General features: G+C 58.3%; 1 protein-coding gene across 1 annotated transcript in view; it reads left to right on the top strand.

Moving 5' to 3' along the window:
• Positions 1 to 23680, top strand: part of LOC127585840 (neurogenic locus notch homolog protein 1-like) — an 86386-nt gene that overhangs the window by 41303 nt on the left and 21403 nt on the right. The window contains 12 exon segments of the mRNA XM_052043540.1: positions 283 to 396; positions 1652 to 1885; positions 3203 to 3313; positions 5713 to 5905; positions 9637 to 9782; positions 10734 to 10847; positions 11484 to 11603; positions 14131 to 14283; positions 14932 to 15160; positions 17368 to 17569; positions 19192 to 19345; positions 21698 to 21882. Of these exon segments, the coding sequence (XP_051899500.1) occupies positions 283 to 396; positions 1652 to 1885; positions 3203 to 3313; positions 5713 to 5905; positions 9637 to 9782; positions 10734 to 10847; positions 11484 to 11603; positions 14131 to 14283; positions 14932 to 15160; positions 17368 to 17569; positions 19192 to 19345; positions 21698 to 21882 (1955 nt within the window).

The raw sequence follows: 23680 nt of genomic DNA, 5'->3' as shown, positions 1-23680 counted from the left end.
GAGCATAGAACAGATTTAGGGGGCTGAATGGCCGGCTATCTCTCCTAATCCACACTGTGGATCAGGTGATGGTAGTTATGCCAGGACAGCAGGTTCCCTCCACCCCCACCGTCCTGGTTCGGAGAACGAGACTCTCCAGCCTGGGGCGCAAGTGAAGCAGGAGCAGGCCACTTGGGCCATCTGGCCTGCTATACCGTTCAGTGCGATCGTGGCTGGTCTTGGCCACCAAGGACCCTGATCAGCTTGACCCTGTGACCGTTCACCCCTCCTCTCCCCGCCCAGGGTTTGCAGGACAGTGGTGTGAGGTGAACGTCGACGAGTGTTCCAGCGCTCCGTGCCTCAACGGAGGGAGGTGCGTTGATGGTCCCGACGGCTTTGACTGCGACTGTCCAGAAGGTGAGTCTTGCTCTGTTGACTTTGGGTGTGCCCAGTGGGCACTGGGGAGACTCCGGGGGCAGTGGGGAGCATCCAGTGGCACTGGGGAGGCTCAAGGGAAAGTGGGGAGCATCCAGTGGCACTGGGGAGGCTCAAGGGACAGTGAGGAGCATCCAGTGGCACTGGGGAGGCTCAAGGGACAGTGGGGAGCATCCAGTGGGTACTGGGGAGACTCTGGGGGCAGTGGGGAGCACCCACTGGGCAGTGGAAATCTCCCCAGTCAGCAGGGGAGATTGTCCAGTGGAAAGTGTCCATTGGGCAGTGGAGAGAGCCCAGGGGGCAATGGGGAGTTCCAGTTGCCAGTGCCCAGTGAGCTGTGCCCAGTTTCTAGTGTGCTGTTGCCAGTGCCCAGTAAGCTGTGCCCAGTTTCCAGTGTGCTGTTGCCAGTGCCCAGTGGAAGAGTCTGTAGTTCCAGGAATCACGTTGAAGTTGTACTCACCTCTGCGGCCTGGGCTGGATGGTGTCTGATCCCCAACCCTAAACACTCCCCCCACCCACCTCCTGTGCACTGCAGTCACTCACCCTGGCTACCCCACAGCACACCCAACCCCACCACCACTCCCACCAAGCAGGGCAAGGAAAGCAGGTGCGGGGGAACACCACTGCCTGCAGCTTCCCCTCCAACTCACCCTCACCACCCTGACCGGGAAACCTGCCGCCGTTCAGTGGGTCTCAATCCCAGAACTCCCTCCCCAACAGCACTGCCGGAGCACCTTCACCCGAACTGCAGCAGTTCAAGGAGGCAGCTCACCTCCGCCCCCCCACCCCACCTTCTCTGGGGGAGTAGGGATGGGTGGGTGATAACTGCTGGCCCTGCCATCACTGGTCACGTCCCGGGGGATGGAAGGTTCTTGCTGCACATCTCAGGTGCACCATCTTTCAGTGCACTGATCGCATTTTCCCCACACCCCCTATTCCCCTCCCCTCTATCTCTCTCCCCCACACTTCCTCCCTCCCCACCCCTCCCCCTTACTCCTACCCTCCTCCTCTCCCACTCCTCCCTCTCCCCGCTCTCTCCCTCACCCCCCTCTTTCTCATACCCCCTTCTCTCTTCCCACTCATCCTCACTTCCCCCTTCTGTCTCTCTTCCCCCTCCCCTCCCCCCTCTCTCCTCCTCCCCCTCCCCCCTCCCCACACCCCTACCCCCTCTCTCCCCTCCTCCCCCTCTCCCCCCCACCCCTTCTCCCCCCTCCCTTCCTCCCCCCACCTCCGGCAGGGTTTGAGGGGCCTCTCTGCCAGACGGACACCAATGAGTGTGCGAGCAGCCCGTGCCACTACGGGACCTGCCAGGACGGGGTGGCTGGATACTCGTGCGTCTGTGCCCCCGGATACACCGGGCGTGTCTGCAGCGTCGAGGTGGACGAGTGTCGGAGCGCTCCCTGCCAGAACGGGGGCCAGTGCACCGAGCAGGTCAACGGCTATGTCTGCGTCTGCCCGGCCGGGACCACAGGTAGCCAGCGTCTGCGGGGACGGTCAGTGTGTGCGTGGGACGGTCAGTGTGTGCATGGGACGGTCAGTGTGCGGGGGGGAGGGTGCGTGGCCTGGCTCCCACCAGCAGAGGCTGATGCCAGTTTCAAGGGGGGACGAACTGTGGCCAGATCCGCCTGCAGTTATGGTGGGGAGTTGCCCCAAGAGAGGGGTTGGCTGTGACCAGTCCCCCCCACCCCCCCCAAACCCTCTGTTAAGGTCCCGGAGATACCTGGGAATCAAAGATACGTCCCAGATACAAACGACCAGCAGGTTTGAAGAGCGTGCCCTGGAAAACCCTTCCGTTTACTGGTTGAGGATCATTCACTGCGCTGGATATTTCCAGCATTTTCTGTCTTTGCTTTGGACTCCCTGCAGCTGCAGGTTTCTGTCACCCAGTGTGGGGCTGGGTGTGGGAGGGACAGGGGTAGAGAGGATCAGTGCGCCATTGGGCCAGAGGGGTCCAGGGAGGGCCACAGGTGACACCTGCAGCCAGTGTCGGTGGCTAATGTGGCTGCTGGGGAGGGCGGGGGGGGGAGGGTCAGGGGTCAAAGAGCTGGGGGGGGGGGTGGGAAGGGGGACGGAGCCAGTGTCAAAGGTGAACACTGGCATCTGGCCGGTTGTATGCCGGGGGGGAGTGGACAGAGGGTACCGTCAGCCCCATCCGCCCTGAGTGTGTCCCCCTCACAGAAGTTCCCAGCTGAACTGGCTACCCCACCGCCGGGGCTGCCCCTGTCCCATTCCCGTGGGGACAGCCCCCTTCCTGGGAGACCCTCCCTCATCCTGATGGGATACACCGTCCCCCCCTCCCTTCCTGCCACGTCCCAAAGCACCTCCCAATCCAGAGCATGGGAAAGGCCTACCTGGGCACAGCAAGCTCCCACAAGCAGCGCCAAGCCAAGGAGTGGACAGGGGTTGATGCCACGATGGCTGGCAGGTAAATGTTGGCCTCAGGACCCATGGCTCACTTTTTGGAGCCGCCAAGGTAGGTGGAATCACGGCCTGGCCTCGGGCCCAACAGCTGCCAACCTGCATCTGACAGGAGAGTCTCGAGAGGCTCTGGTCCAGGGGTTCCGTGCTGTTGCACCTCTGTCGGCAGATACCTTGTCTCCTCCCTTGGGGAGCAGCCTGGACCCTGGCCCGGGTCTTTGGGTGCCTCAGATCCCACCGGGCAGGGTGCAGGGGGTGGGATCTGAACCCGGGATGGGCCGGTTCAGAGGGTGCTGTTCCCCTACCTTCGTGCAGAAGGGACCCCACCCCCCCAGTGTCTCACTCCTTCCTTCCTTCATCCCCCCCCAAGGGCCACACTGTGAGATCAACATCGACGAGTGTGTGGGCAACCTGTGTCACGCTGGCCAATGCAAGGACCACATCAACCAGTACAGCTGCGTGTGTGACCCCGGCTTCACAGGTAAACGCTGACCCTCCTCCTCCCCCTCCTCCCTCTGCCCCCCCGCCCCCCGACCTTCCTCCCAGGTAGGCCATTTCATCCACCCTGCCTCTGGACTCTCAGCACCGGGCTGTCCGTCAGCCCACGCCCACGTAAAACGTCACAGCCTGTCTCGACAGGAAGCCGGGGTCACTCAGCACCACACATTCACTGGGGCTGTCTCACCGAGATGCAGGAGGGGCCCAATGCATCTCAGGATAAGGGGTTAGCCGTTTCGAATGTAAGGTAATAGGACCAGGGGAAGGCCAATCAGCCCCTCTAGCCTGCTATGCCATTCAAAATGATCATGGGCTGACCTACCCCAACCAATCTTCAGACCATTCACCAGCACTCTATCTGTAGCCTTCGACACCAGGGTAGGGGAGTCCAGAACCAGGGGGCATAGGGTGAGAGGGGAAAGATCTCTGTGTAACGAGGCCATTTTGCTACTTTTCACTGACAGGAAGGGCAACTTCCCTCCCCGTGGTTCAAAGGGGAGGTATCCCTGACAACCTCGGGCAGAGGATGCCGCCATCTTGGGCTGACAGGACGGAGGAACTTGGGTTACCATCCAAAGCAGGATGGGCCAAAGGGCCTCCTCAATGTGGTGTAAGCCCCCAGGGGCCATTTTGTCCCCGTGCGTTGGGTGGACTCCCTGTGGGACCCAGTGAGGAATAGTTTTCCACCTCCACAGTCACTCCACCTGCCAGCCTCAGCGGCGAATGAGATCCCAGCAGTGGGAGACCAGGCCTCAGTGGGGTGTGAGACCAGGGGTTAGGCCCAGTTGAGGCCTCGTACTCGGTCACCTGAAGACCCACAGGCGAGGACCGTGAGCAGTGAGGAATCCCCGTGCTCCTGGGTTACGAGAAATACCAAGTTGCCAGACCGTCTCAGCAAGGCCCAACCCCCACCCACTCCACCCTCCACACCAAGACTTTCAAAAGTCCACTGACTCTGAGCCTCAAATTCTGGCAGCCCCTCGAAAAGGCTGCGGTATCAACATGGACCACAGCGACTTGAGGGAGAGGGGAGGAGAGAGAGAGACAGAGAAAGAGGGAGGGAGGGAGAGAGAGAGAGGTAGATAAAGAGGGAGGGAAGGGGGGGAGGGAGGGAAGAGGGAGGGAGGGGGGAGGGAGAGAGGGAGCAAGAGATCCCCATTTCACTGAGTGGAAGAGAGAGACAGTTCCTGTGTCAGAGGCTTGACCCAAAGTGTCGACAATTCCTCTACCACTGGGTTCCTCCAGTGGTTCGTGTACTGCTCCAGATCCCAGCACCCTGCTGTCTCTTGTGTCTCCCTGTTTAATTGCTTGACCCTATCGGCAGAGGGAGAGGTGGAGCGATGGGTTCACGGTTTAACTCTCAGGGTGGTGAGGGAATGGGGTCTCTGCTTTAACTGGAGGAGCCCAGCACACAAGGCGCCGGTTAGCATTGCCGCAAGAGATGGGGGCCAGTGGTTCGGACACAGGAGCAGGGGGCACTGTGCGGTGAGTGAGGGAGGGCTGGACAGTGGAGGAAGCCCCACGATCTGTGCTCTGCACCTTCTGACTGACCAAGCCTTGCACCATCAGTGGGGAGTCCAGCCCCCTCTTGGCAACCTCCCCAGAAGCTACGGCTCAATCAGACAGTACGCAACTGTAATGTTTTTAACTCGCCACAAAACAAAAGGCCATTTAGCCCGTTGGGTTCATTCTGGCTGACAACAATCCCATCCCCCTTACTTCCCTGTAGCCCTGTAAACTATTATCCCCACATCGCTGTCAGCTCCCCCCAGATTCTACCCCTCACCCACACACCAGGGCCAATTAACCCACTGACCCGCACGTCATTGGGATGTGGGAGGAAACCGGAGCACCCGGGGGAAACCCACGTGGTCACGGGGAACATGCAAACTCCACACTGACAGCGCCAGAGGTTGGGATCGAACCTGGGTCTCTGGAGCGGCACTACCCACAACACCAGCAGAAGCCAGTGTTGGACCAGGCTCCCCACCACCTCTTCCCCCCTCCCCCCCCCCCCACACCCAACTCTCTTGCTGCCTCTCCCCCGTTCCCCCCCCGCTGCGTCCCCACCCCTCCCCATCCTCCCAAAACCACCTCCCTGCCCCTCCCCCAGCCTCTAGGCCCCCACTGCCTCCCCCCCTCCCCCTCCCCTCCACCCCTCCTCCTCACCAACCCAGCTCCTCCTCCCCTTACCCCTCCTCCCCTCCCCCTCCTTCCCTTCCCCTCCCCTTTCTCCCTCCCCCTCTCCCCCTCCTCCCCTCCTCCCCCCCTCCTCTTCTCTGTCTCCACCTCCTCCGCTCCCTCTCCTTCCCTCCCCCTACCCCCCTCCTCCCCCTCTTGCCCCAAGGGACCTGGGCTGACCCCCGGCTGCTCTGATTGCAGGCTCCCTGTGTGACGTGGACGTGGACGAGTGTGCCTCGGGGCCCTGCCACAATGGCGCCAGCTGCCGGGACGGCCCGAACCGCTTCGACTGTGTCTGTGCCCCTGGGTACCTGGGGCCGCGGTGCTTGTCGAGGGTGGACGGGTGCGAGAGCGGCCCCTGCGCACACGGCACCTGCATCAGCCATGGCAGCAGGTATGGATCTGGGGTGGGGCTGTCAGCTGTCCCAGGGCAGCCTGTGGGGGTGGGGTGAGTGGGGGGTGTCATCGTAGTAGTTCCAAGGGGTGGGTGGTGTCTCTGCAAGGCCTCCGAATGTCAGGGGCCAACATGCCGCGGGAGGTACCCGAACACATCTCAGAGGCGTTCATCCCAGGCAGATAACACCTCAACAGGCCCTTCGGCCCACCGAGTCCCTGCCGACCATCAACCACCTTTTTACGCCAATCCTACACCCATCCCATTTAACCCTCCCCTCACCCACACACTGGGGGGCAACTCACAGCAGGCAGTTAACCCACCAACCCGCACATCTCCTGGACCTGGGGTTGGAAACCGGGAGCACCCTGGGTGGGGGGGGGGGGAGCCCACGCAGTCACGGGGAGAGTGTGCAAACTCCCTGTAACGCCAGAGGTTGGGATGCAACCCGGGTCCCTGGAGCCACGAGGCAGCGGCACTGCCCTGCCGCCCACTTCACCTCCACTGGACTGGGGCACTGGTGCCTCTCTGAGAGATTCTTGAGGCTGGGCAAGGTCAACGCCTCTTGCCTGCCAGGGCTGCCCTTTGGAGATGGTGGCGATCCCCTCCCTTGGGCATCAGGCCCCAGGAGGGGATGTTGAAGGGGTGCCGTGGACATCCCATTCGGGGATGCCGTGTGCCCTGGGGCTGGTGGCATCACTTCCCCTTGCTGGTTTAGGAGGTGCCTGCACTGTGTTGTCCAAGTAACCACCCAGGTCCTGGGTGGGCTATGGTTCTGGGTGGGCTGGGGCACTGGGTGGGCTATGGTTCTGGGTGGGCTGGGATACTGGTAGGTGAGGGCACTCGGTGGGCTGGGGCATTGGGTGGGCTAGGGACCTCGCCAGCTTCAATGGCAGGTCGCCCTCCCAGTGCTTTCAGTTGGGCATCCTGTCGCTGATGTGACTTCACACCGCGCCACCCCACCAGGTGATGGCATCACTGGGGTGCAGACTCTGCCCACTGTACCTGTTGTCCTTCCCCTGCCTGGCAGTCGGTGGTGCCCGCTGCTGGGAATCCAGCCCACCCGCCCCTTGGGCCTCCGCAGCCTGTCCTCAGCCAGCACTGGGCTCGGCTAATCCCTAGCGGAAACAAGAACGTGGCAGGAAGCAGGTGCTTCCTGGCCGATAACTTGGGACGGGAGCACCAGGAGTCCATGCTCCACGTCAGATGCACGTGCTCCTGACAGTCACGCACTTCGCCCTGTGAACCCTCCTGCGCTCTTGGGACGATTAACCACTTCAACATTGAGAGAGGATCAGGGTGTCTCGGGCTGATCCCTTCGGAGAATGGGAGGGAGTCTAACGGGGAAAGCACAGTGGGTGGGGCTGCTGCCTCACAGCCCCAGGGACCCGGGTTCGATCCCGACCTCCGCCTGTGTGTGTGTGTGTGTGTGTGTGTGTGTGTGTGTGTGTGTGTGTGGAGATTGTACGTTCTCCCTGTGACCCCCTGGGTTTCCCCCGGGTGCTCCGGTTTCCTCCTGCATCCCAATGAAGTGCGGGGTCAGTGGGTTAATTAGCTGTAAGTTGCCCCTGGTGTGTGGGTGAGGGGTGGAGTCCTGGGGGGTGGGGGGGGGGTGGTTTGATGGGAATGTAAATTGGCAAATTAGTTTATTATTGTCACATATTCTGAGATACAGTGAAAACTTTGCTTTGCATGCCATCCATCCAGATCACCTCATCACATCAGTGCATAAAGGTAGTACAAGGGAAGAGCAATAACACAATGCAGAATAAAGTGTCACAGTTCCAGAGAAAGTGCAGTGCAGGCAGACAATAAGGTGCAAGGTCATGACGAGGTAGATTGTGAGGTCAAGTGTCCATCTTATTGTACTAGGGAACTGTTCAATAATCTAACAGCGGGCTAGAAGCTGTCCTTCAGCCAGGTGGTAGGTGCTTTCAGGCTTTTGTATCTTCTGCCCAATGGGAGGGGGAGAAGAGAGAATGTGGGGAGAATAAAATAAGATTGGAATAAATGGGGGCTGCATGGTTGGCATGGACTCAGGGGGCTGAAGGGCCTCTTTCCGTGCTGTATCGTTCTCGGCAAAAATTGAATGCAACCTGGTCAATGGGAGAGGGACACTCCATTTTGGAGCAATGCATCAAATGAAGTAATGACTTACTTTCAAAGTGTAAATGGAATCTTTAAAGCATTCCTCTCCTGATGCTCCAAGGCATGTCCTCACCAGCTGTGTACTTCAGGGTTGACTCCACTTGGTGTATGGTGCTCGGTTCTGGTTGCCTCACTACAGGAAGGATGTGGAAGCCATAGAAAGGGTGCAGAGGAGATTTACAAGGATGTTGCCTGGACTGGGGAGCATGCCTTATGAAAACAGGTTGAGGCAACTCGGCCTTTTCTCCTTGGAGTGACGGAGGATGAGAGGTGACCTGATAGAGGTGTATGTGGATAGTCAGGGGCTTTTTCCCAGGGCTGAAATGGTTGCCACAAGAGGACACAGGTTTAAGGCGCTGGGGAGTAGGTACAGAGGAGATGTCAGGGTAAGTTTTTTACTCAGAGAGTGGTGAGTGCATGGAATGGGCTGCCGGCAATGGTGGTGGAGGCGGATACGATAGAGAATTTTAAGAGACTTTTGGATAGGTACATGGAGCTGAGAAAAATAGAGGGCTATGGGTAAGCCTAGTAATTTCTAAGGTAGGGACATGTTCGGCACAACTTTGTGGGCTGAAGGGCCTGAATTGTGCTGTAGGTTTTCTATGTTCTATGTTCAGACCCGCTGCCGTTGCTGTGGTCAACGAATCACAGTGGCTGGAACGTGTACAGCAAGATCCCGCAAAAACAGGAAGTAGGTAAAAGAACAGACAATCTGCTCTTGGTGGTGTGGAACCAGAAAACGCTGCAAACTCTCGGCAGGTCGGGACCAGCCCCGTTCCCCTCTCCGATGCTGCCTGATCAACCGAGTGATTCCTGCGTTTTGTTTCAGATTTCTGACGTTTTGCAGGGTTTTGCTTTTGGCGTTGGCGGCTTTATTTTACTCCCTGGCAGGAGATGGGAGCTCCTGCAGGGCTAAGGTTCACAGCAGCCCCAACTGCTTGGGTACAGTCAGGTGGGGTGAGGCAGCCTTTGACCAAGTAATGCCCATGGGCGCTTGGAGGAACTCAGCAGGTCGGGCAGCGTCTGTGGAGGGAGGAAGACAGTCACTGTTTCGGGCCAAGACCCTTCATCAGGGGTGGGAGATAGAGGTGTAAAAAGGTGGGGGTGGGGAGGGGGGGTGGAGTAAGAGCTGGTGGGTGATAGGTGGATCCAGGGGAGGGGAGGGGCCAATAAGGAGGGGGGAGGGGTGAGGGCCAGTTGGGGGAGGGTGGGGATAATGTAAGAAAGTGACAAGAGACTGGAGAATCCAATAGGAGAGGACATTGGAGCACGGAATAAAGGGAGGGAGGTGGGGAGGGGAACCGGAGGGAGGTAGGTGTGGAGGGAGAAGGTGGGGGAGGGGAAGGTGATGGGGGCCAGTGGGATGAGGAGGGGAGGGGTTGCCAGAAGTTAGAGGATTTGACCCTCATGCCATCAGGTTGTGGTGGCATCAATGGTCAGTGGGCATCTCCCCTCCAGATCGTCATTCCGGGCCACGGGATTAGCGAGCGAGAGGTGCGGCCGTTGCGCGCTGTGCCGCGGGAGCAGCGTTCGGGCTGGTTGCTCACCACCCCCTGGGGTGGGGGCTGTTTTCTCTCCTCCAGCTTCACCTGCGTGTGCCAGCCTGGGTGGACGGGCCTCAGCTGCCAGGAGGACGTGGAGGACTGCGCGTCTCTGCCCTGTCTGCACGGGGGCACCTGCAGCGACCAGGGTAACGGCTACAACTGCACCTGCCCCACCGGGTTCACAGGTGAGCCAAGGCGGACAGTGAGGTGGCAGCGATGCGGGGGCTGGGGAGCCACAACGGAGGGGGGAGGGCAACAGAGGGGCGAGGGAGAGGGAGGGCAACGGAAGGGTGAGGGATGGAGGGGGACGGGGTGAGGGGAGGGGACGGGGACAGAAGAAGGGATGGAGGGGACTGGCGAGGGAGGAAAGGAGGTGACGCGGAGGGGGAGGGCAGGAGGGGATGGGGAAGGGAGGGAGGAGATGGGGGAAGGGAAGGAGGGGATACGGGGAGGGAGGGGAAGGAGGGACACGGAGGAAGGGAGAGAGTGGACGGGGAAGGGGAGGGAAGGAGGGGACGGGGTAGGGAGGGAGGGAAGGAAGGACGGGGAAGGGATGGGAATGGGGCAAAGGGGGGGTAATGGGGGAAAGGGGAGGGAAAGGGGGGTAATGGAGGGGGCAGGGCAGAGAGGGGAAAGGAGGGGCAAAGGGGAGGGAGTGAGGGTAATGGGGAAACGAGTGAGGCGAATGGAGGGAGCACGGGAGGGACGGGATAGGGAAGGAGGGATATGGAGGGGGTGAGGGAGGGTAATGAGGAGGGAGGGAGGGATGGGGAGAAGGTGAGGGAGAAGGGGGGAGGCTGAACCATGTCTGACGCTCCACCTCCCGCACTGTGTTCAGTGCTCCACGGGGGGAGCCAGAGACTGAGAGCAGAGTTATCCACTGAACACCCTGCAACGGTCGGGAGTTTGGGGAGACCCTCCTCTCACCCTCCTCATTCCAGTCGACGCCACACGGCCGGTCCTGCCGCTCGGAGGAGGGGCACTGCACCGGTAGGGTCTCGTGGAGAGGGCTGTGGTCAGAGGGGTGGGTGAAGACCAGGGGGCTGGTGACCCTCGGTGGCAGCAGCTGGCACTGCCAGCCCCCCAGCAGATTGACACCCCTCGGGTAACCCCTCTGCTCTGTGCCTCCCTGTTAGGAGAGAACTGCCAAATTATCCAGGACCACTGCCTGTCCGACCCCTGCCTGAACGACGGAGAGTGCACCGACGACCAAGATGGCTTCCTCTGCCTGTGCCAGCTTCCCTACACGGGTACGCCAGTCGCGAGGGGGCCTGGGGCAGGGGTGGTGGAGGTGGGTGTGGTGAGGGGGAGTGTGGTGCCAGGGTGTGGGAGTGCGGTGGGGGAGGTGGGAGTGGGAATCTGTTGGGGTAAGTTGGGGTGGGTGCGGGTGGGAGTGTTGTGGAGGTGGGGGTGGGGGTGGGAGTGTGCTGGGGGGGTAGTGGGGGATGTAAACGGGCTTGTGAGTGGTGGTGGGGTGGCATCTTCCTCTGTACTGGGGCTGTGACGTCTGGTCATTGGGTGAGGGGTGGTGACAGGTCTCAGTGTGTTGGTCCCCAGTTCCGGACACACTGGACCTCGAGGAGGTTTACGAGGGGCTCTGGTTGGAGACGGGTCCTTGGTGGACAGGGTTGGGGTGGGTGGACTGTGGGCAGGGTTGGGCTGGATGGATGGTGGGTGGGAGCCTGGAGGGATCTGAGGACAGCGTCCGGCTGCCCCCACCCCCCACCCTCCACCCACCCCCCCTCCTCCTCCCCCCCCTCCCCCCCCATCTGAGCCCGGGTTGGTGCAGTGTGTGGGATAGCTGAGCAGGTGAGTGTGACTGTGTTGAGCACCCCCTCTCTCCCTGGTAACACTGCCTGTTCTCATTGCCTCGTTCCTCTCTGCAGGTTCCCAGTGCGAGACGTTCCTCGCCCCTTGTGCTCAGGACCCTTGTGAAAACGGCGGGACATGCAGAGAGTCAGAGGACTACCTGACCTTCTCCTGCAAATGCCCCAGCGGGTGGGAAGGTCAGGAGCTCAGCGGTTCACTTTGCTTCCAATTCCCACTCGAACACCTCCCGCGGGCAGTTCCCTGTAACACGTGACCCTGGACCAAGATAACGGCGCAGTGTCATTGGCTCCTCTTCTCTTTCACTTGTCGGACCCGCCGGTGGTTCACCGAGGTTGTCCAAAGACATCAGGCCATTAAAAGCACTCCTGGGGCAGACCCAGAGTGCAGATCTCTCTACACTGCCCCATCACACACTCCCAGGGTTAGACATGGAGTAAAGCTCCCTCTGCACTGTCCCATCACACATTCCCAGGGCAGAGACAGCACGGGTTAGACATGGAGTGAAGCTCCCTCTACACTGCCCCGTCACACACTCCCAGGGCAGGGGTTAGACATGGAGTAAAGCTCCTGCTGCACTGTCCTGTCACAAACGGCCAGCAGAGGAACAGCATGAGTTGACACAGACACAGGAACGCAACACAGGAGCAGGAGGAGGCCACTCAGCCCCTCAAGTCTGGCCCGCCATCCAATGTGATCATAGCTGATCTGCCACAGGACTCAACTCCTCTCGTATATCAGTTCTCCATCGCCCTCAATTCACTGATCTTTTTTTTTAAATCGACCTCCTCTTTAAATACCCCCCCCCCCCCCCCCCCCCCAGTGCTCGCACCTCCACAATCTTCCAGGGTAGAGAGCTCCAGAGATTCACCACCCTCTGCGGGAAGTTGCTCCTCCTCATCTGTTTTAAGTGACCATCCCGTGATCCCGTAACCAGGTCCCATGACTGGAGACACCTCAACGTCTCCCCGTCATACCCGCTGAGGATCTTGCCCTGTTCAATAAGATCACCCATCATTCTTCTCAAGAGTACAAATGCAGCTGCTTTAACGTCCTATGACGGAGGCCACCCTCTCATCTCAGGTACGAGCTGAGCAAACGGCTTTGGACAGCTTCCAATGTCAGTGTATCCCTCCTTAAATAAGGAGACCAAAGCTGTGCACAGTACTCCCGGTGTGGCCTCATCAGTACCAGTCCAACTGTGACAACCCTTCCCTTTCCCCTCACCCCCAGCTTTTTTTTTTACAAAATAAACTTTATTCATAATAAAAGGCAAACTATATACAATTACAAAACAGTGCAAACCTTTACATTCTTGTACAGATCATTCATTAGTGTTACCTTTCTATATAGAAAACAACACCAATGCCACACATGTGGCTCCCTGGAAGCTACCCGGTCCTGTATTTACAATATTTAGGGGCTTTCTCCCTGTCCCCGCCCCTCCCTCTCCAGCGGCAGACCCCAACCCTCTTGCAATCAAGACCAATGCGCCGTCTGTCTTCCCAACCAGTTGCTGCAGCTTTTTGAGATCACCTGAATCCCACTGCACTTCACACAAAGGGAGGTTCAGATGATCGTCTGCCTTTTGATTCCTCTTACCAAAGTGCGCGACCTCGCACTTTTTCACATTAAATTTTAATATTTCAAAAATAAACTTTATTCATAATAAAAAAATCAAAAAAAGAGACAGTGCGAAACTTTTACATTCATGGTCTTTACATTCATAGAACCATAGAACACCACAGCACAGAAAACAGGCCATTTGGCCCTTCTAGTCTGTGCCAAAACTTTATTCCGCTAGTTCCATTGACCTGCACCCAGTCCGTACCCTCCAGACCTCTCCCGTCCATGTATCGATCCAATTTATTCTTACAACTTAAGAGTGAGCCCGCATTTACCACGTCAGATGGCAGCTCGTTCCACACTCCCACCACTCTCTGCGTGAAGAAGTTCCCCCTAAACCTTTCCCTTTTCACCCTAAAGCCATGTCCTCTTGTACTTATCTCTCCTAATCTAGGTGGAAAGAGCCTGCTCGTATTTACTCTGTCTATGCCCCTCATAATTTTGTAAACCTCTATCAAATCTCCCCTCATTCTTCTACACTCCAAGGAATAAAGTCCTAACCTGTTCAATCTTTCCCTGTAACTCAACTCCTGAAGACTTCAGTAGTGTTAACCTTTTTTTAAAAACCCCTCGCTCCATTGCCACTTAAGTGGGGTGATCCACCATTTCAACGTTCGAGGGGCTCCCCCACCCTCCGTGTGCGGTAGCAGAAGGAGCCCAGACTGCGGTCTGTCCCTACCGAGCTTCAGCGTGTCCCTTAGCACGGTCTCAAAGTTCCATTCGCCAGGTTTTCCCCCACTCCTCATCCCACCCGCACTGTGTCACAGAGCCCACTTACCCTCATGGCAACAGGTCCTCCCGCCTCAGTGCGATCGGACGAGTTGCATCACCTCGAGGGCCTGAGTGAGGCCACTCTGCCCTTAGGAGTCTGATAGCCCTCACAGATTATGGCGTGACTCCACCTACAGTGCCTTGAAGCCGAGGCTCCCTCACCCCCAGCCGGACCTGATTTCGGGGGTTCTTTGACTGCAGCCTTGGGACGGGGAGTTGGGGAATGGATGCCATGCCCGCCGTGGGGGCGGCCCAGGACCCTGTAGGGACGGGAAGGCTCATCCCTCTCTCCTCTCCCTCCCTGCGCAGGACGGCTGTGTGAGAAGGACGTGGACGAGTGCGTGTCCGACCCCTGCCTTCACCAGGGCACCTGCCACAACCTGCCGGGGGGGCACACCTGCTGCTGCCAACCGGGGTACACCGGGCCCAGTTGTGAGGTGGACATCGACGACTGCTCCCCCGGTGAGTGCCCGTCTGGTCCATCCTCACCTTCCCTCCCCCCCCGTCCACTCCATTCCCCCCCCTCCACCCCATCCCCCCCCTGCACCCCATCCCCCCCTCCCCCTCCCCCACTCCACCGTCCCCTCCCCACTCTCCTCCCCTACCCTCAACCCTCCCTCCACTCTTCCTCCCCCACCCCATCCCCACCTCCCCTCCCCTTCCTCCCCTCCCATCAATTCTATCTCCTCCCCCTCCCCCACTCCCTCTCCCCCTCCGCACTCCCCACTCATCTTCCCCATCCCCACTGCTTCTCATGGGGGTGGGGTGTGGGGAGGACGGGGTAGGGTTGGGGGAGTTAGGGGGTGGGGTGAGGGAGTTGGGGGGCTGGGTTGTGGTGAGCGGATTTAGGGGTGGGGTAGGGGAGGAGGTGGTGGGGTTGGGGTGGATGAGGAGGGGTTGGGGGGGGAGTTAAGAGGGGGTGAAGATGGATGTGGGGGAGGATGGGGTGAGGTGGGGGTGGCGTTGGGGTGGAGGGAGGAAGGTGGTATGGGGGAGTTTGGGGATAGGGTAGGGTTGGGGTGGATGAGGAGGGGGACGTTCAGGGCTTGGTGTGCACATCGGACAGGGTAGGCAGCACTGTGGGACCTCACCCCCAACCTCTTCCGCCAGACCCCTGCCACAATGGCGGCTCCTGCACAGACGGCGCCAACTCCTTCTCCTGCTCTTGTGTGGCCGGGTTTGCCGGCGAGCGTTGCCAGGACGACGTGGACGAATGCGCCAGCGGCCCATGCTGGAACGGGGCGCAGTGCCGCGACCTCATCGACGGCTTCACCTGCGTCTGCCCGCCGGGGTACGAAGGAGTGCGGTGCCAGGTCGACATTCCAGACTGCACTCCCAGGTACGGATCACGGATCCCTGGGGACCGGGGTCACCGTCCAGCCCAGGAAGAGCGCACGAGCGTGTCTGTAGTCCCCTCCACCTCCGCGGGATGTCCCAAACCAGTCACAACCTATCACAATGCTTTCAGAAAGGTGTTTGGTAAGGGAGCACATAACAGACATGTACCCAGACAGAGGCACAGATACGTCGTTGGCTCGGAGGGGTGGATGTTTATACCCTGTGAGAGTAGTGTGTCATGGAGTCTCCCAGGGCCTCGAATTTGGGACCATTGCTTTCCTCAATATCTGTTTGTTGTTCACTTGGAGTATTGTGTGCAGTTAAATTGCTAAATTGGTTTATTAAGGTACAGTGAAAAACTTTTTTTTGTTGCCAACCATACAGATCATTTCATTCCATCAGTGCAGTGAGGTAGTACCGGGGAAAACAATAACAGAATGCAGAATAAAGTGTTACAGCTACAGAGAAAGTGCAGTGCAGGTAGACAGTAAGGTGCAAGGGCCATAACGAGGTAGATTGTGAGGTCAAGAGTCCACCTTTTTGTTCAATAGCCTTATAACAGTGGGGTAGAAGCTGTCCTTGAGCCTGGTGGTACGTGCTTTCAGGCTTTAGTATCTTCTGCCCCACAGGAGTGGGGGAGAAGAGAGAGTGTCCAGGGTAGGTGGGGTCTTTGATCGCTTTAGCTTTTTTACCGAGGCAGCGAGAACTTTGCCGCACCAGTGTGGTTCTGGTCCCAACGCTATAGGAAGGATGTGATGGTGTTGGAGAGGGTGCAGAGGGGATTCACCAGGTTGTTGCCCAGGTCGGAGGACTTTAGTTATGGAGACAGATTGGACAGGCTGGGCTTGTTTTTCCCAGAGGGAAGGAGGCTGAGAGGTGACCTGCTAGAAGATTATGAGAGGAATAGGCAGGGTAGATGATCAAAATATCTTTCCCATGGTGGGGTTATCAGAATCCAAAAGCCACAGGTTTACGGTGAGAGGGAGGAATTTTTACGGGGGATCTGAGGGGTCGGGTTTTTGTTTTACACAGGGAGAGGTTGATATCTGGCAGGTGCTGCCAGAGGAGGTAGTAGAATCAGATGCAACCTCTACGTTTAAGGGGCATTTAGATGGGCAGAAGGATGCGGTCCCAATGCGAGCAGGTGGGACTGGAGTAGGAGGGCAAAAAGGTCGGTGTGGGCATAGTGGGTCAAAGGCCCTGTTTCTGCCCTGAATGGCTCTGTGACTCAGGGCTACACCGCACAGTTTGAAAACTTGCAGATGACACAGAACCGGGAGGCAGTGTACCATAAACTGGAGGCCCAGTTCTAAAAGGGTGTCTGTACAAAGAGACCTCGGGATGCGGAGATCGTTCAAAGTGCCAGGGATGGCTGAGAAGATGGTTTAAACAAAAAGCCCACAGGCTGCTGGGTCTTATAAATAGCAGCATACCGTCCAAGAGCAAGGTGGACCTTGGTAATGCAGTGGTTTGGCCCCAACCCAAGTACTGGATACAGTTCTGGGCATCACCCTTTTTAAAAGATGTAAAAGGCTTTGGAGAGAGTGCAGACAATATCTGAAAATGGTTCTGGAGACGAAGGACTTCTTCATTTTGTTTTTCCCTCTCATTTTTTCTAACGATGCAGAAGGAGGCCATTTGGCCCATTGTGTCTATGCTGGCTCTCTGAGCAATCTCATGGTTTCATTTATTCCCCTGTAACCTGTTCTCTCTCTCACATGTCCATTATCTGGCCCCAGTTGTCCTGCCTCCACCTATGCACCAGGGGCAGCCAGTTAACCTAGCAACCTGCACGTCTTTGGGATGTGGGGGGGGGTTGGGGGTGGGGGGGGACTCCAGTGCGGTCACGGGGAGAACGTGCAAACTCCACGCGGGGAGGTTGGGATCGAACCCAGGTGGCCGGGGCGGTGAGGCTGCTGCTCCCCCATGCGTTACGTGGGCGTGGCGGAGGGGCTGGGTTGTTCTTCCTGGGGTTGTGAGGGGACCTGTGGAGGTTTTAAAGGCCACCAAGGGTGTAGGCGGGCTAAGAGTTTCCAGATGTCGGGACCGATGGGGGTTCTTGTTCCCAGCCGGAATAACAGTGGATTTAGCTGCGGGGTGTGATGCCGGAGGTTCTAACGTGTGATTCTGCGCGGTGCCCACCGTGAACACTGATGCCGGCTAATGTTCACCAACCCCCGGGGGGCGGTCTCCTCCTTTGTCCCACAGCTCCTGCCTGAACGGAGGGACCTGCATCGACGGCCCGGCCAACTTCTCCTGCCTCTGCCCCGCCGGGTTCACTGGCCGGCACTGCCAGGAGGAGGTGGATGAGTGCGACTCCGGGCCCTGCCTGAACGGAGGCACCTGCCAGGATGGCTACGGGGCCTTCAGGTGCTCCTGCGCGCAGGGCTACACCGGGAGCAGTTGTCAGGTAACAGGGCCCGCGCCAACGCGGGGCCACGGGTGTGCGCGGGCCCAGTGCATCCTTGGTGGGGGCAGGGCTTGGTTGGGGGGGGGAGGCCACTCAGCTCCTCGAGACTGGCCCACTCTTACACACAAAATAGGAGCAAAGGAGGCCATTCAGCCCCTTGAACCTAGCTCACTATGACGTCAAATTAGACCAAGAGGCTATTCAGCCCCTCAGGTCTAGCCCACTATTCCGCACAAAATAGGAGCAAAGGAGGCCATTCAGTCCCACAGACCTATCCCATGTATAGGCGGAGGGCGGTGTGGCCCACTGAGATGGGGGCTAACCAGCAGAGCCACGTCCCCCCCAGCTTCCTGGGCATCCAAGCCTGCGTCGGCCCTGTCAGTGTCAGAGCCTCCTCAGCCCCGTGGGGCAGAGAACCGGGCATTCACGGCCCTCGGGGTAAAGGCATCTCTCTTCCTCTCGGTCCCAAGGAGCGATCCTTCTTCCTGAAGCCATTTCCCTCCCCCCCTACCCCCCCTTCATTCTCCAGTTGTGGTCCGAGCTGCCGCTGCCTCCATCTGCCAACTCTTGGTCAGAGCCTTGGCCAGGAATCCATTCAGCCCCACTCCCCTCTGCTGTGCCTGTCCTGTGTGTGGGCGTGTGCCTCAAAATGAGGTCGCTCAGGGTCAAAACACTTCACAGCGAGGTCACTAATAACTCATGGTTTTAGACTCTAATGGTTTTATGACATCATTCTGGCCTTCCCCCAGCGACCACTACCCCACCACCATTAAAACCCCACTCCCCACCACCCAGGGTCTCTGTCCCTTAAGCACTTGAGCCCAGTCAAATCCCATCCTCCATCTTGGAAGTCCAGCTGTCCACAGAGAACGTGCGATTTCCGGGACGTGGCCTTCCTTCGTTGAGCTCCGGCCTTTGGGATGCTGGGTTTGGATGGGGGGTGGGGTACGGGCTCCACTGCTAATATGGGGGCTGTCACCAGGAGGAGGGGGGGGGTGTTGGGGGGGAGTGAATCACCAATCAGGGAGAGGCTGGTTTCCCTGCAGTCTCTCTGATGCCTCAGTGCTGCTTCCTTTGCAAGTATCTCACCACTGGGGTGGGAGCTGTCCGAAGTGGCCTTCTGTCCCCTCGTGACTGCCCCCACCGTTCGATAAGACCACGGCTGATCGTTCACCTCAGTGCCACGAGGTGTATAAAATCTTGAGAGGTGCAGGTAGGGTGGATGGCCACAGCTTTCTTCCCCAGGGTAGGAGGGCATGGATCTAAAGTCAGAGGGTGAAGGTTTAAAAGGGACCCGAGGGGCAACTTGTTTACGTGAGGGTGGTGGGTAAATGGAACGAGCTGCCAGAGGAAGCTGTAGAGGCGGGTACAATTACCTTTAGATAACGTTTAGACCGGTATATGAATAGGAAAGGTTTACAGGGATATGGGCCAAATGCAGTGATATGAGACTAGCTGGGAGAGACATCGGGCTGCACCGATGAATAGGGCAGCTCACTTGTTTTTTCCACCCATCCCACCTCCCCACACCACCCACCCACCCCACCTCCCAACCATCCCCCACCCACCTCACCCAACACCCCCCAACCATCCCCACCCACCTCACCCCCTGCGACCCGCAGACGCCGATCGATGGGTGCGCGCAGCCCATGTGCAGGAACGGGGGCCGGTGTGAGCGGACGGACTCCGGCCCCCGCTGCCGGTGCCCGGCGGGCTGGGACGGACCCTACTGCGACGTGCCCAAGGTCTCGTGTGAGGTGGAGGCTGGCCGGCAGGGTAAGAGGCTCCTTCTGCTCCAGGGTGAGGGTGGGAGGGTGTTGGGGGGGGGGGGCGGGGGTTGTAGGGAGTGGGTGATGTGGTGGGGGGGGGAGGTTAGATGGGGCCACGGAGGAGGCGGGTCACAGGCCGGGTGTCCCGTGGGGAGTGGGCTCCCCCAGGCCTTTCCGCCGGGAGCAAGGCACGAGGCAGCAGCGTGATTGGATGCCCTGCGCTCGCCTGGGTGAGTGCGGCTTCAAAAGCTCTGGAGGAGCTCGGCGCCATCCGGGGCAGGGCAGCCCACCCCACTGGCTCCCCATCTCCCACCCTGGACACTCCCTCCGCCAGCGGCCGCAGTGTGCACCGTCGACAAATCGCACTGCAGTCACCGGCCCAGGCGACTCCCAACCCCGCCACCTCTTCCCCCAAGCAGGGCAAGGACAGCCGGCGTGGGGGAACGCCACTGCCTGCAGCTTCCCCTCCAAGTCACCCCCACCACCCTGATTCCTAAATCTATTGCCGTTTTTTCTCTCCCTTTTTTAATATAAACGTTTATTAGCTAAAAGCACAACAAAAGGACAACCAGTGTCAAAATGCTACAACTAGACCTAGACATAGACATAGACACCTACAGCACAATTCAGGCCCTTCGGCCCACAAAGCTGTGCCGAACATGTCCCTACCTTAGAAATTACTAGGCTTACCCATAGCCCTCTATTTTTCTAAGCTCCATGTACCTATCCAAGAGTCTCTTAAAAGACCCTATCGTATCCGCCTCCACCACCATTGCCGGCAGCACATTCCACGCACTCACCACTCTCTGAGTAAAAAACTTACCCCTGACATCTCCTCTGTACCCACTCCCCAGCACCTTAAACCTATGTCCACTTGTGGCCACCATTTCAGCGCTGGGGAAAAGCCTCTACCCGATCAATGCCTCTCATCATCTGATACACCTCTATCAGGTCCCCCCTCATCCTCCGTCGCTCCAAGGAGAAAAGGCAAGTTCCCTCAAATAGTATAGAAAAAAGGAAAACAAACTATGCCTCTACATAACTACAGCAATAACACTAACTAACACCCCCTAAACGCACACGCAACGCTTTTAATTCTCATCGTCCACGACACACACGATCCCCTGAGGAGCCCACTGAGCGCGGAACTCAGCCAGGGTGCCCGCGGATACCGCGCGCTCCCTCTCCAAGGACACCCGCGCGCGGACGCAAGCCCGGAAGACGGGCAGGCAGGTGGGCGGACCGGCCGGAACCCTCGCCGTTCCTTCACCGTCGTTGGGTCTCAATCCTGGAACCCAATCCCCGACAGTTGTACGGGAGCACCTTCACCAGAAGGACTGCAGCAGTTCAAGGGGGCGGCTCGGCCCCCACCACCTTCTCGGGGGCAGTTCTGGATGGGCAATAAATGCTGCCCTTGTCAGGTACACCCAGATCCCGAGAAAATGGATAAAGGATCCATCAGGGTTGCTGGGAGGGGAGGGACAGAGATAACTCCCCGAGGAAGGGCAGAGGAGGCTGGCAGTAGGGGGCAGGTGAATTGAGAGCGGCAGGTAAGTTGCTGGCGGGGCAGTGGTTACGGGGAAAGCTGGTCTCACCAGGAGCAGGTTGTCCCAGGGCCTGTACCTGACTCCAGCCCTCGGAGAGGTCTACAGGCAGAAGGGCTCGTGGGCAGTTGGTAGACGGGCAACGAATTCTGCGCCTGCTGCTTCCCAGCTCCAGGGAACCCGGTTCGATCCCTGCTGTCCGTGTGTGGAGTTTGCACACTCTCCCTGTGACTGCGAGGGTTCCTTCCTTCCCCACCCCACCCCTCCCCGGTGCTCCGGATTCCTCCCACATCCCAGAGACGTGCGGGTCGGTGGGTTAATTGGCCGCTGTCAGTTGCCTCCTGGTGTGTGGGTGAGGGGTAGGAGAACAGGGGCTGGGGGAGGGTGGGTGGGAGGGGGGGGTGGAGTGAATAGCAGGGAAATAAGTGATGGGATTTTCAGAAACCCAGCACCAACCGAACAGGTCAAATGGCTGCCTCCTCCATGGTAAGAAAATGATCAGGTCCCGGCTGAGACAGGACCTCTCCCTCAGTCAGTGTCGCGGCGAACTGGAGGATCAGCCGGTCGTTCACCACCCTGTTGCCTGCGGGATCTTGCTGTGCGTGTCTCGGCAGCTATGTTCCCTCCATAACGACACCACTGGTTCTGAGCTGGGACAGTAAAAGCTTGGCCTTGTGTGCCATCCCCGTGGTAACCATCACCAGCATCCCCAGTTCAATTCATCTGAGCCATTCCCGTTGGGAAGGACACGTCTCGCGGAACGGTGCCGGGTACGTTGCCTCCTGAAGTGTCCGATGTCCCTCTCTCTCCACCAGGGGTGGGTGTCAGGGAGCTGTGCCAGAACGGAGGGCTATGCATCGACGCTGGGAACATCCACTACTGCCAGTGCCCAGCGGGATTCGAGGGCAACTACTGCCAGGTGGAGGTGGACGAGTGCCTGGACAACCCCTGCCAGAACGGAGCCACCTGCCTCGACTTGGTCGCAAAGTATTCTTGCCAGGTAGAGGCTTCCTTGCGTTCTTGGGCGGATCTTCCCAGCCAGGGCCACAGACGGCACGGGGTTAAACCTCTTATCGGTGACCATCCCAGGACCCTGAGCTGGCTGGTCTATCTGCAGTGCAGTCAGGCAGCATCTGTGGAGAGAGAAGCAATGTTAACTCTCTGGCTCGATGTCTTTTCTGCAGAACCAGAAAACATTAACTCTTTAAATGCCAGTTCTGTCACTGACCTGAAACATATCCTCTCTCTCTCTCCCTCTCCCCCTCCCCCTTTCACTTCCCCTGCCTCGGCCCCCTCCGTCTCTCTCCCCCTCCCTCTTTCCCTTCCCCTCCCTTGGCCCCCTCCCTCCCCCCCTCTCTCTCCTCCGTCTCTCCTTCCCTCCCTCCCTCCCCACAGACACTGCCTCATCCTAACCACAGCAGTTTCTGTTTCTAACTAAGGTTTCCTTGGGTAATTTGTTGCTTTAAAAACACCTCTCCTCATCCATAAACCCCTCAATTCAAATCCCAACCCCACCCCCCCATTGCCCCTCCCTCCCTCTGTGCACCCCCCAGCCTCTCACTAGTCTTGTGCTCCTGCCTCCCTTTGGACTTTAAGTCTCTCTACTGTCTGAGCACTCCTGAATTCCCTCCCTCGACCTCTCCTCAAAGCCTCCCTGTCCTATCCTTCCTGGTGCTCCAGTACAGGAGGAGGCCACTCAGCCCACCAGTCTATGCCAGCTCCCACCACAGCAATCCCATCCCCCCCCGACTCATTTCCCTGTAGCCTGTTCCTTCCCAACAACTGCCCCCCCCCCCCCCCCCCCCCCCCACTGATCCTACCACTCGAGAGACAATTTACAACAGCTAATTAACCTGCCGGCCCTCTTTGGGATGTGGGAGGGAACTGGAGCACCCGGGGAAACCCATGGGGTCAGCGGGAGGACATGCAAACTCTGCACTGCTGGTACTTGGAGCTGTGAGGCAGCAGCACTACCTGCTCTCCACCGTAAAAGAGAGTACCATAAAGGCACCACTTAAACACAGGCTGCTCTTGGCATGTGAAGTCCAAGCTAACACTGGAGAACACCACCATCTGCTGGTGTGTGGGAAAAACACATCACGTGTTCTGCCTGAACTCCACGAGGTCTCTCTCGGACTTACCCAGGGTGGGAGAAAACTAAACGAGTAAAATGAATCCTGGTAAACCGGGGAACTACAATGAGTTGTTTGAAACTTATAAGATCCTGAGGGGTTTGACATGATGAGTGTGGAGAGGATATTTCCTTGTGGGAGAATCCGGGACCAGGAGTCACTGTTTATAAATAAAGGATCGTCCACTTAAGAGAGATTTTTTTTCTCCCCAGAGGGGTTAAGTTTTTAGAAATCTCTTTCTAGAAGGCCACGGGAAGCAGAGGCTTTGAATAATTTTGAGGCAGACGTGGACAGATTCTTTTTGTGAGGGGGTGGATGGTCACTGGGCAAGGTGGGAATGTGGACTGAGGGGCCGAGTGGCGTCTGCCTGCTCCTAACTTGTGTATGCACCTGTTCATTCATTCCAGCACTGTCGTCTGGAGCTCTGGAGTTCTCTTGCACACAAACTCACACTCTCTCTCACACTCACACACTTCCCCCTTGCACTCCCCATCTCACACTCTCTCTCTCACACACTCGCACTCTCACACTCACACTCAATCACTCTCACACTCGCACTCAAATCTCTCTCACACTCGCACTCAATCTCTCTCACACACACATGGAAGAATTCCTGGCTGCTTGGGTATGTCTGAGACCCTTCAATCCTCCTAAAACCCGCTCAAT

Source organism: Pristis pectinata, chromosome 34, assembly GCF_009764475.1.
Source record: "Pristis pectinata isolate sPriPec2 chromosome 34, sPriPec2.1.pri, whole genome shotgun sequence".
NCBI lineage: Eukaryota > Metazoa > Chordata > Chondrichthyes > Rhinopristiformes > Pristidae > Pristis > Pristis pectinata.
Note: the sequence above shows the minus strand (reverse complement) of the source record. Positions and strands in the feature narration are given on the sequence as shown.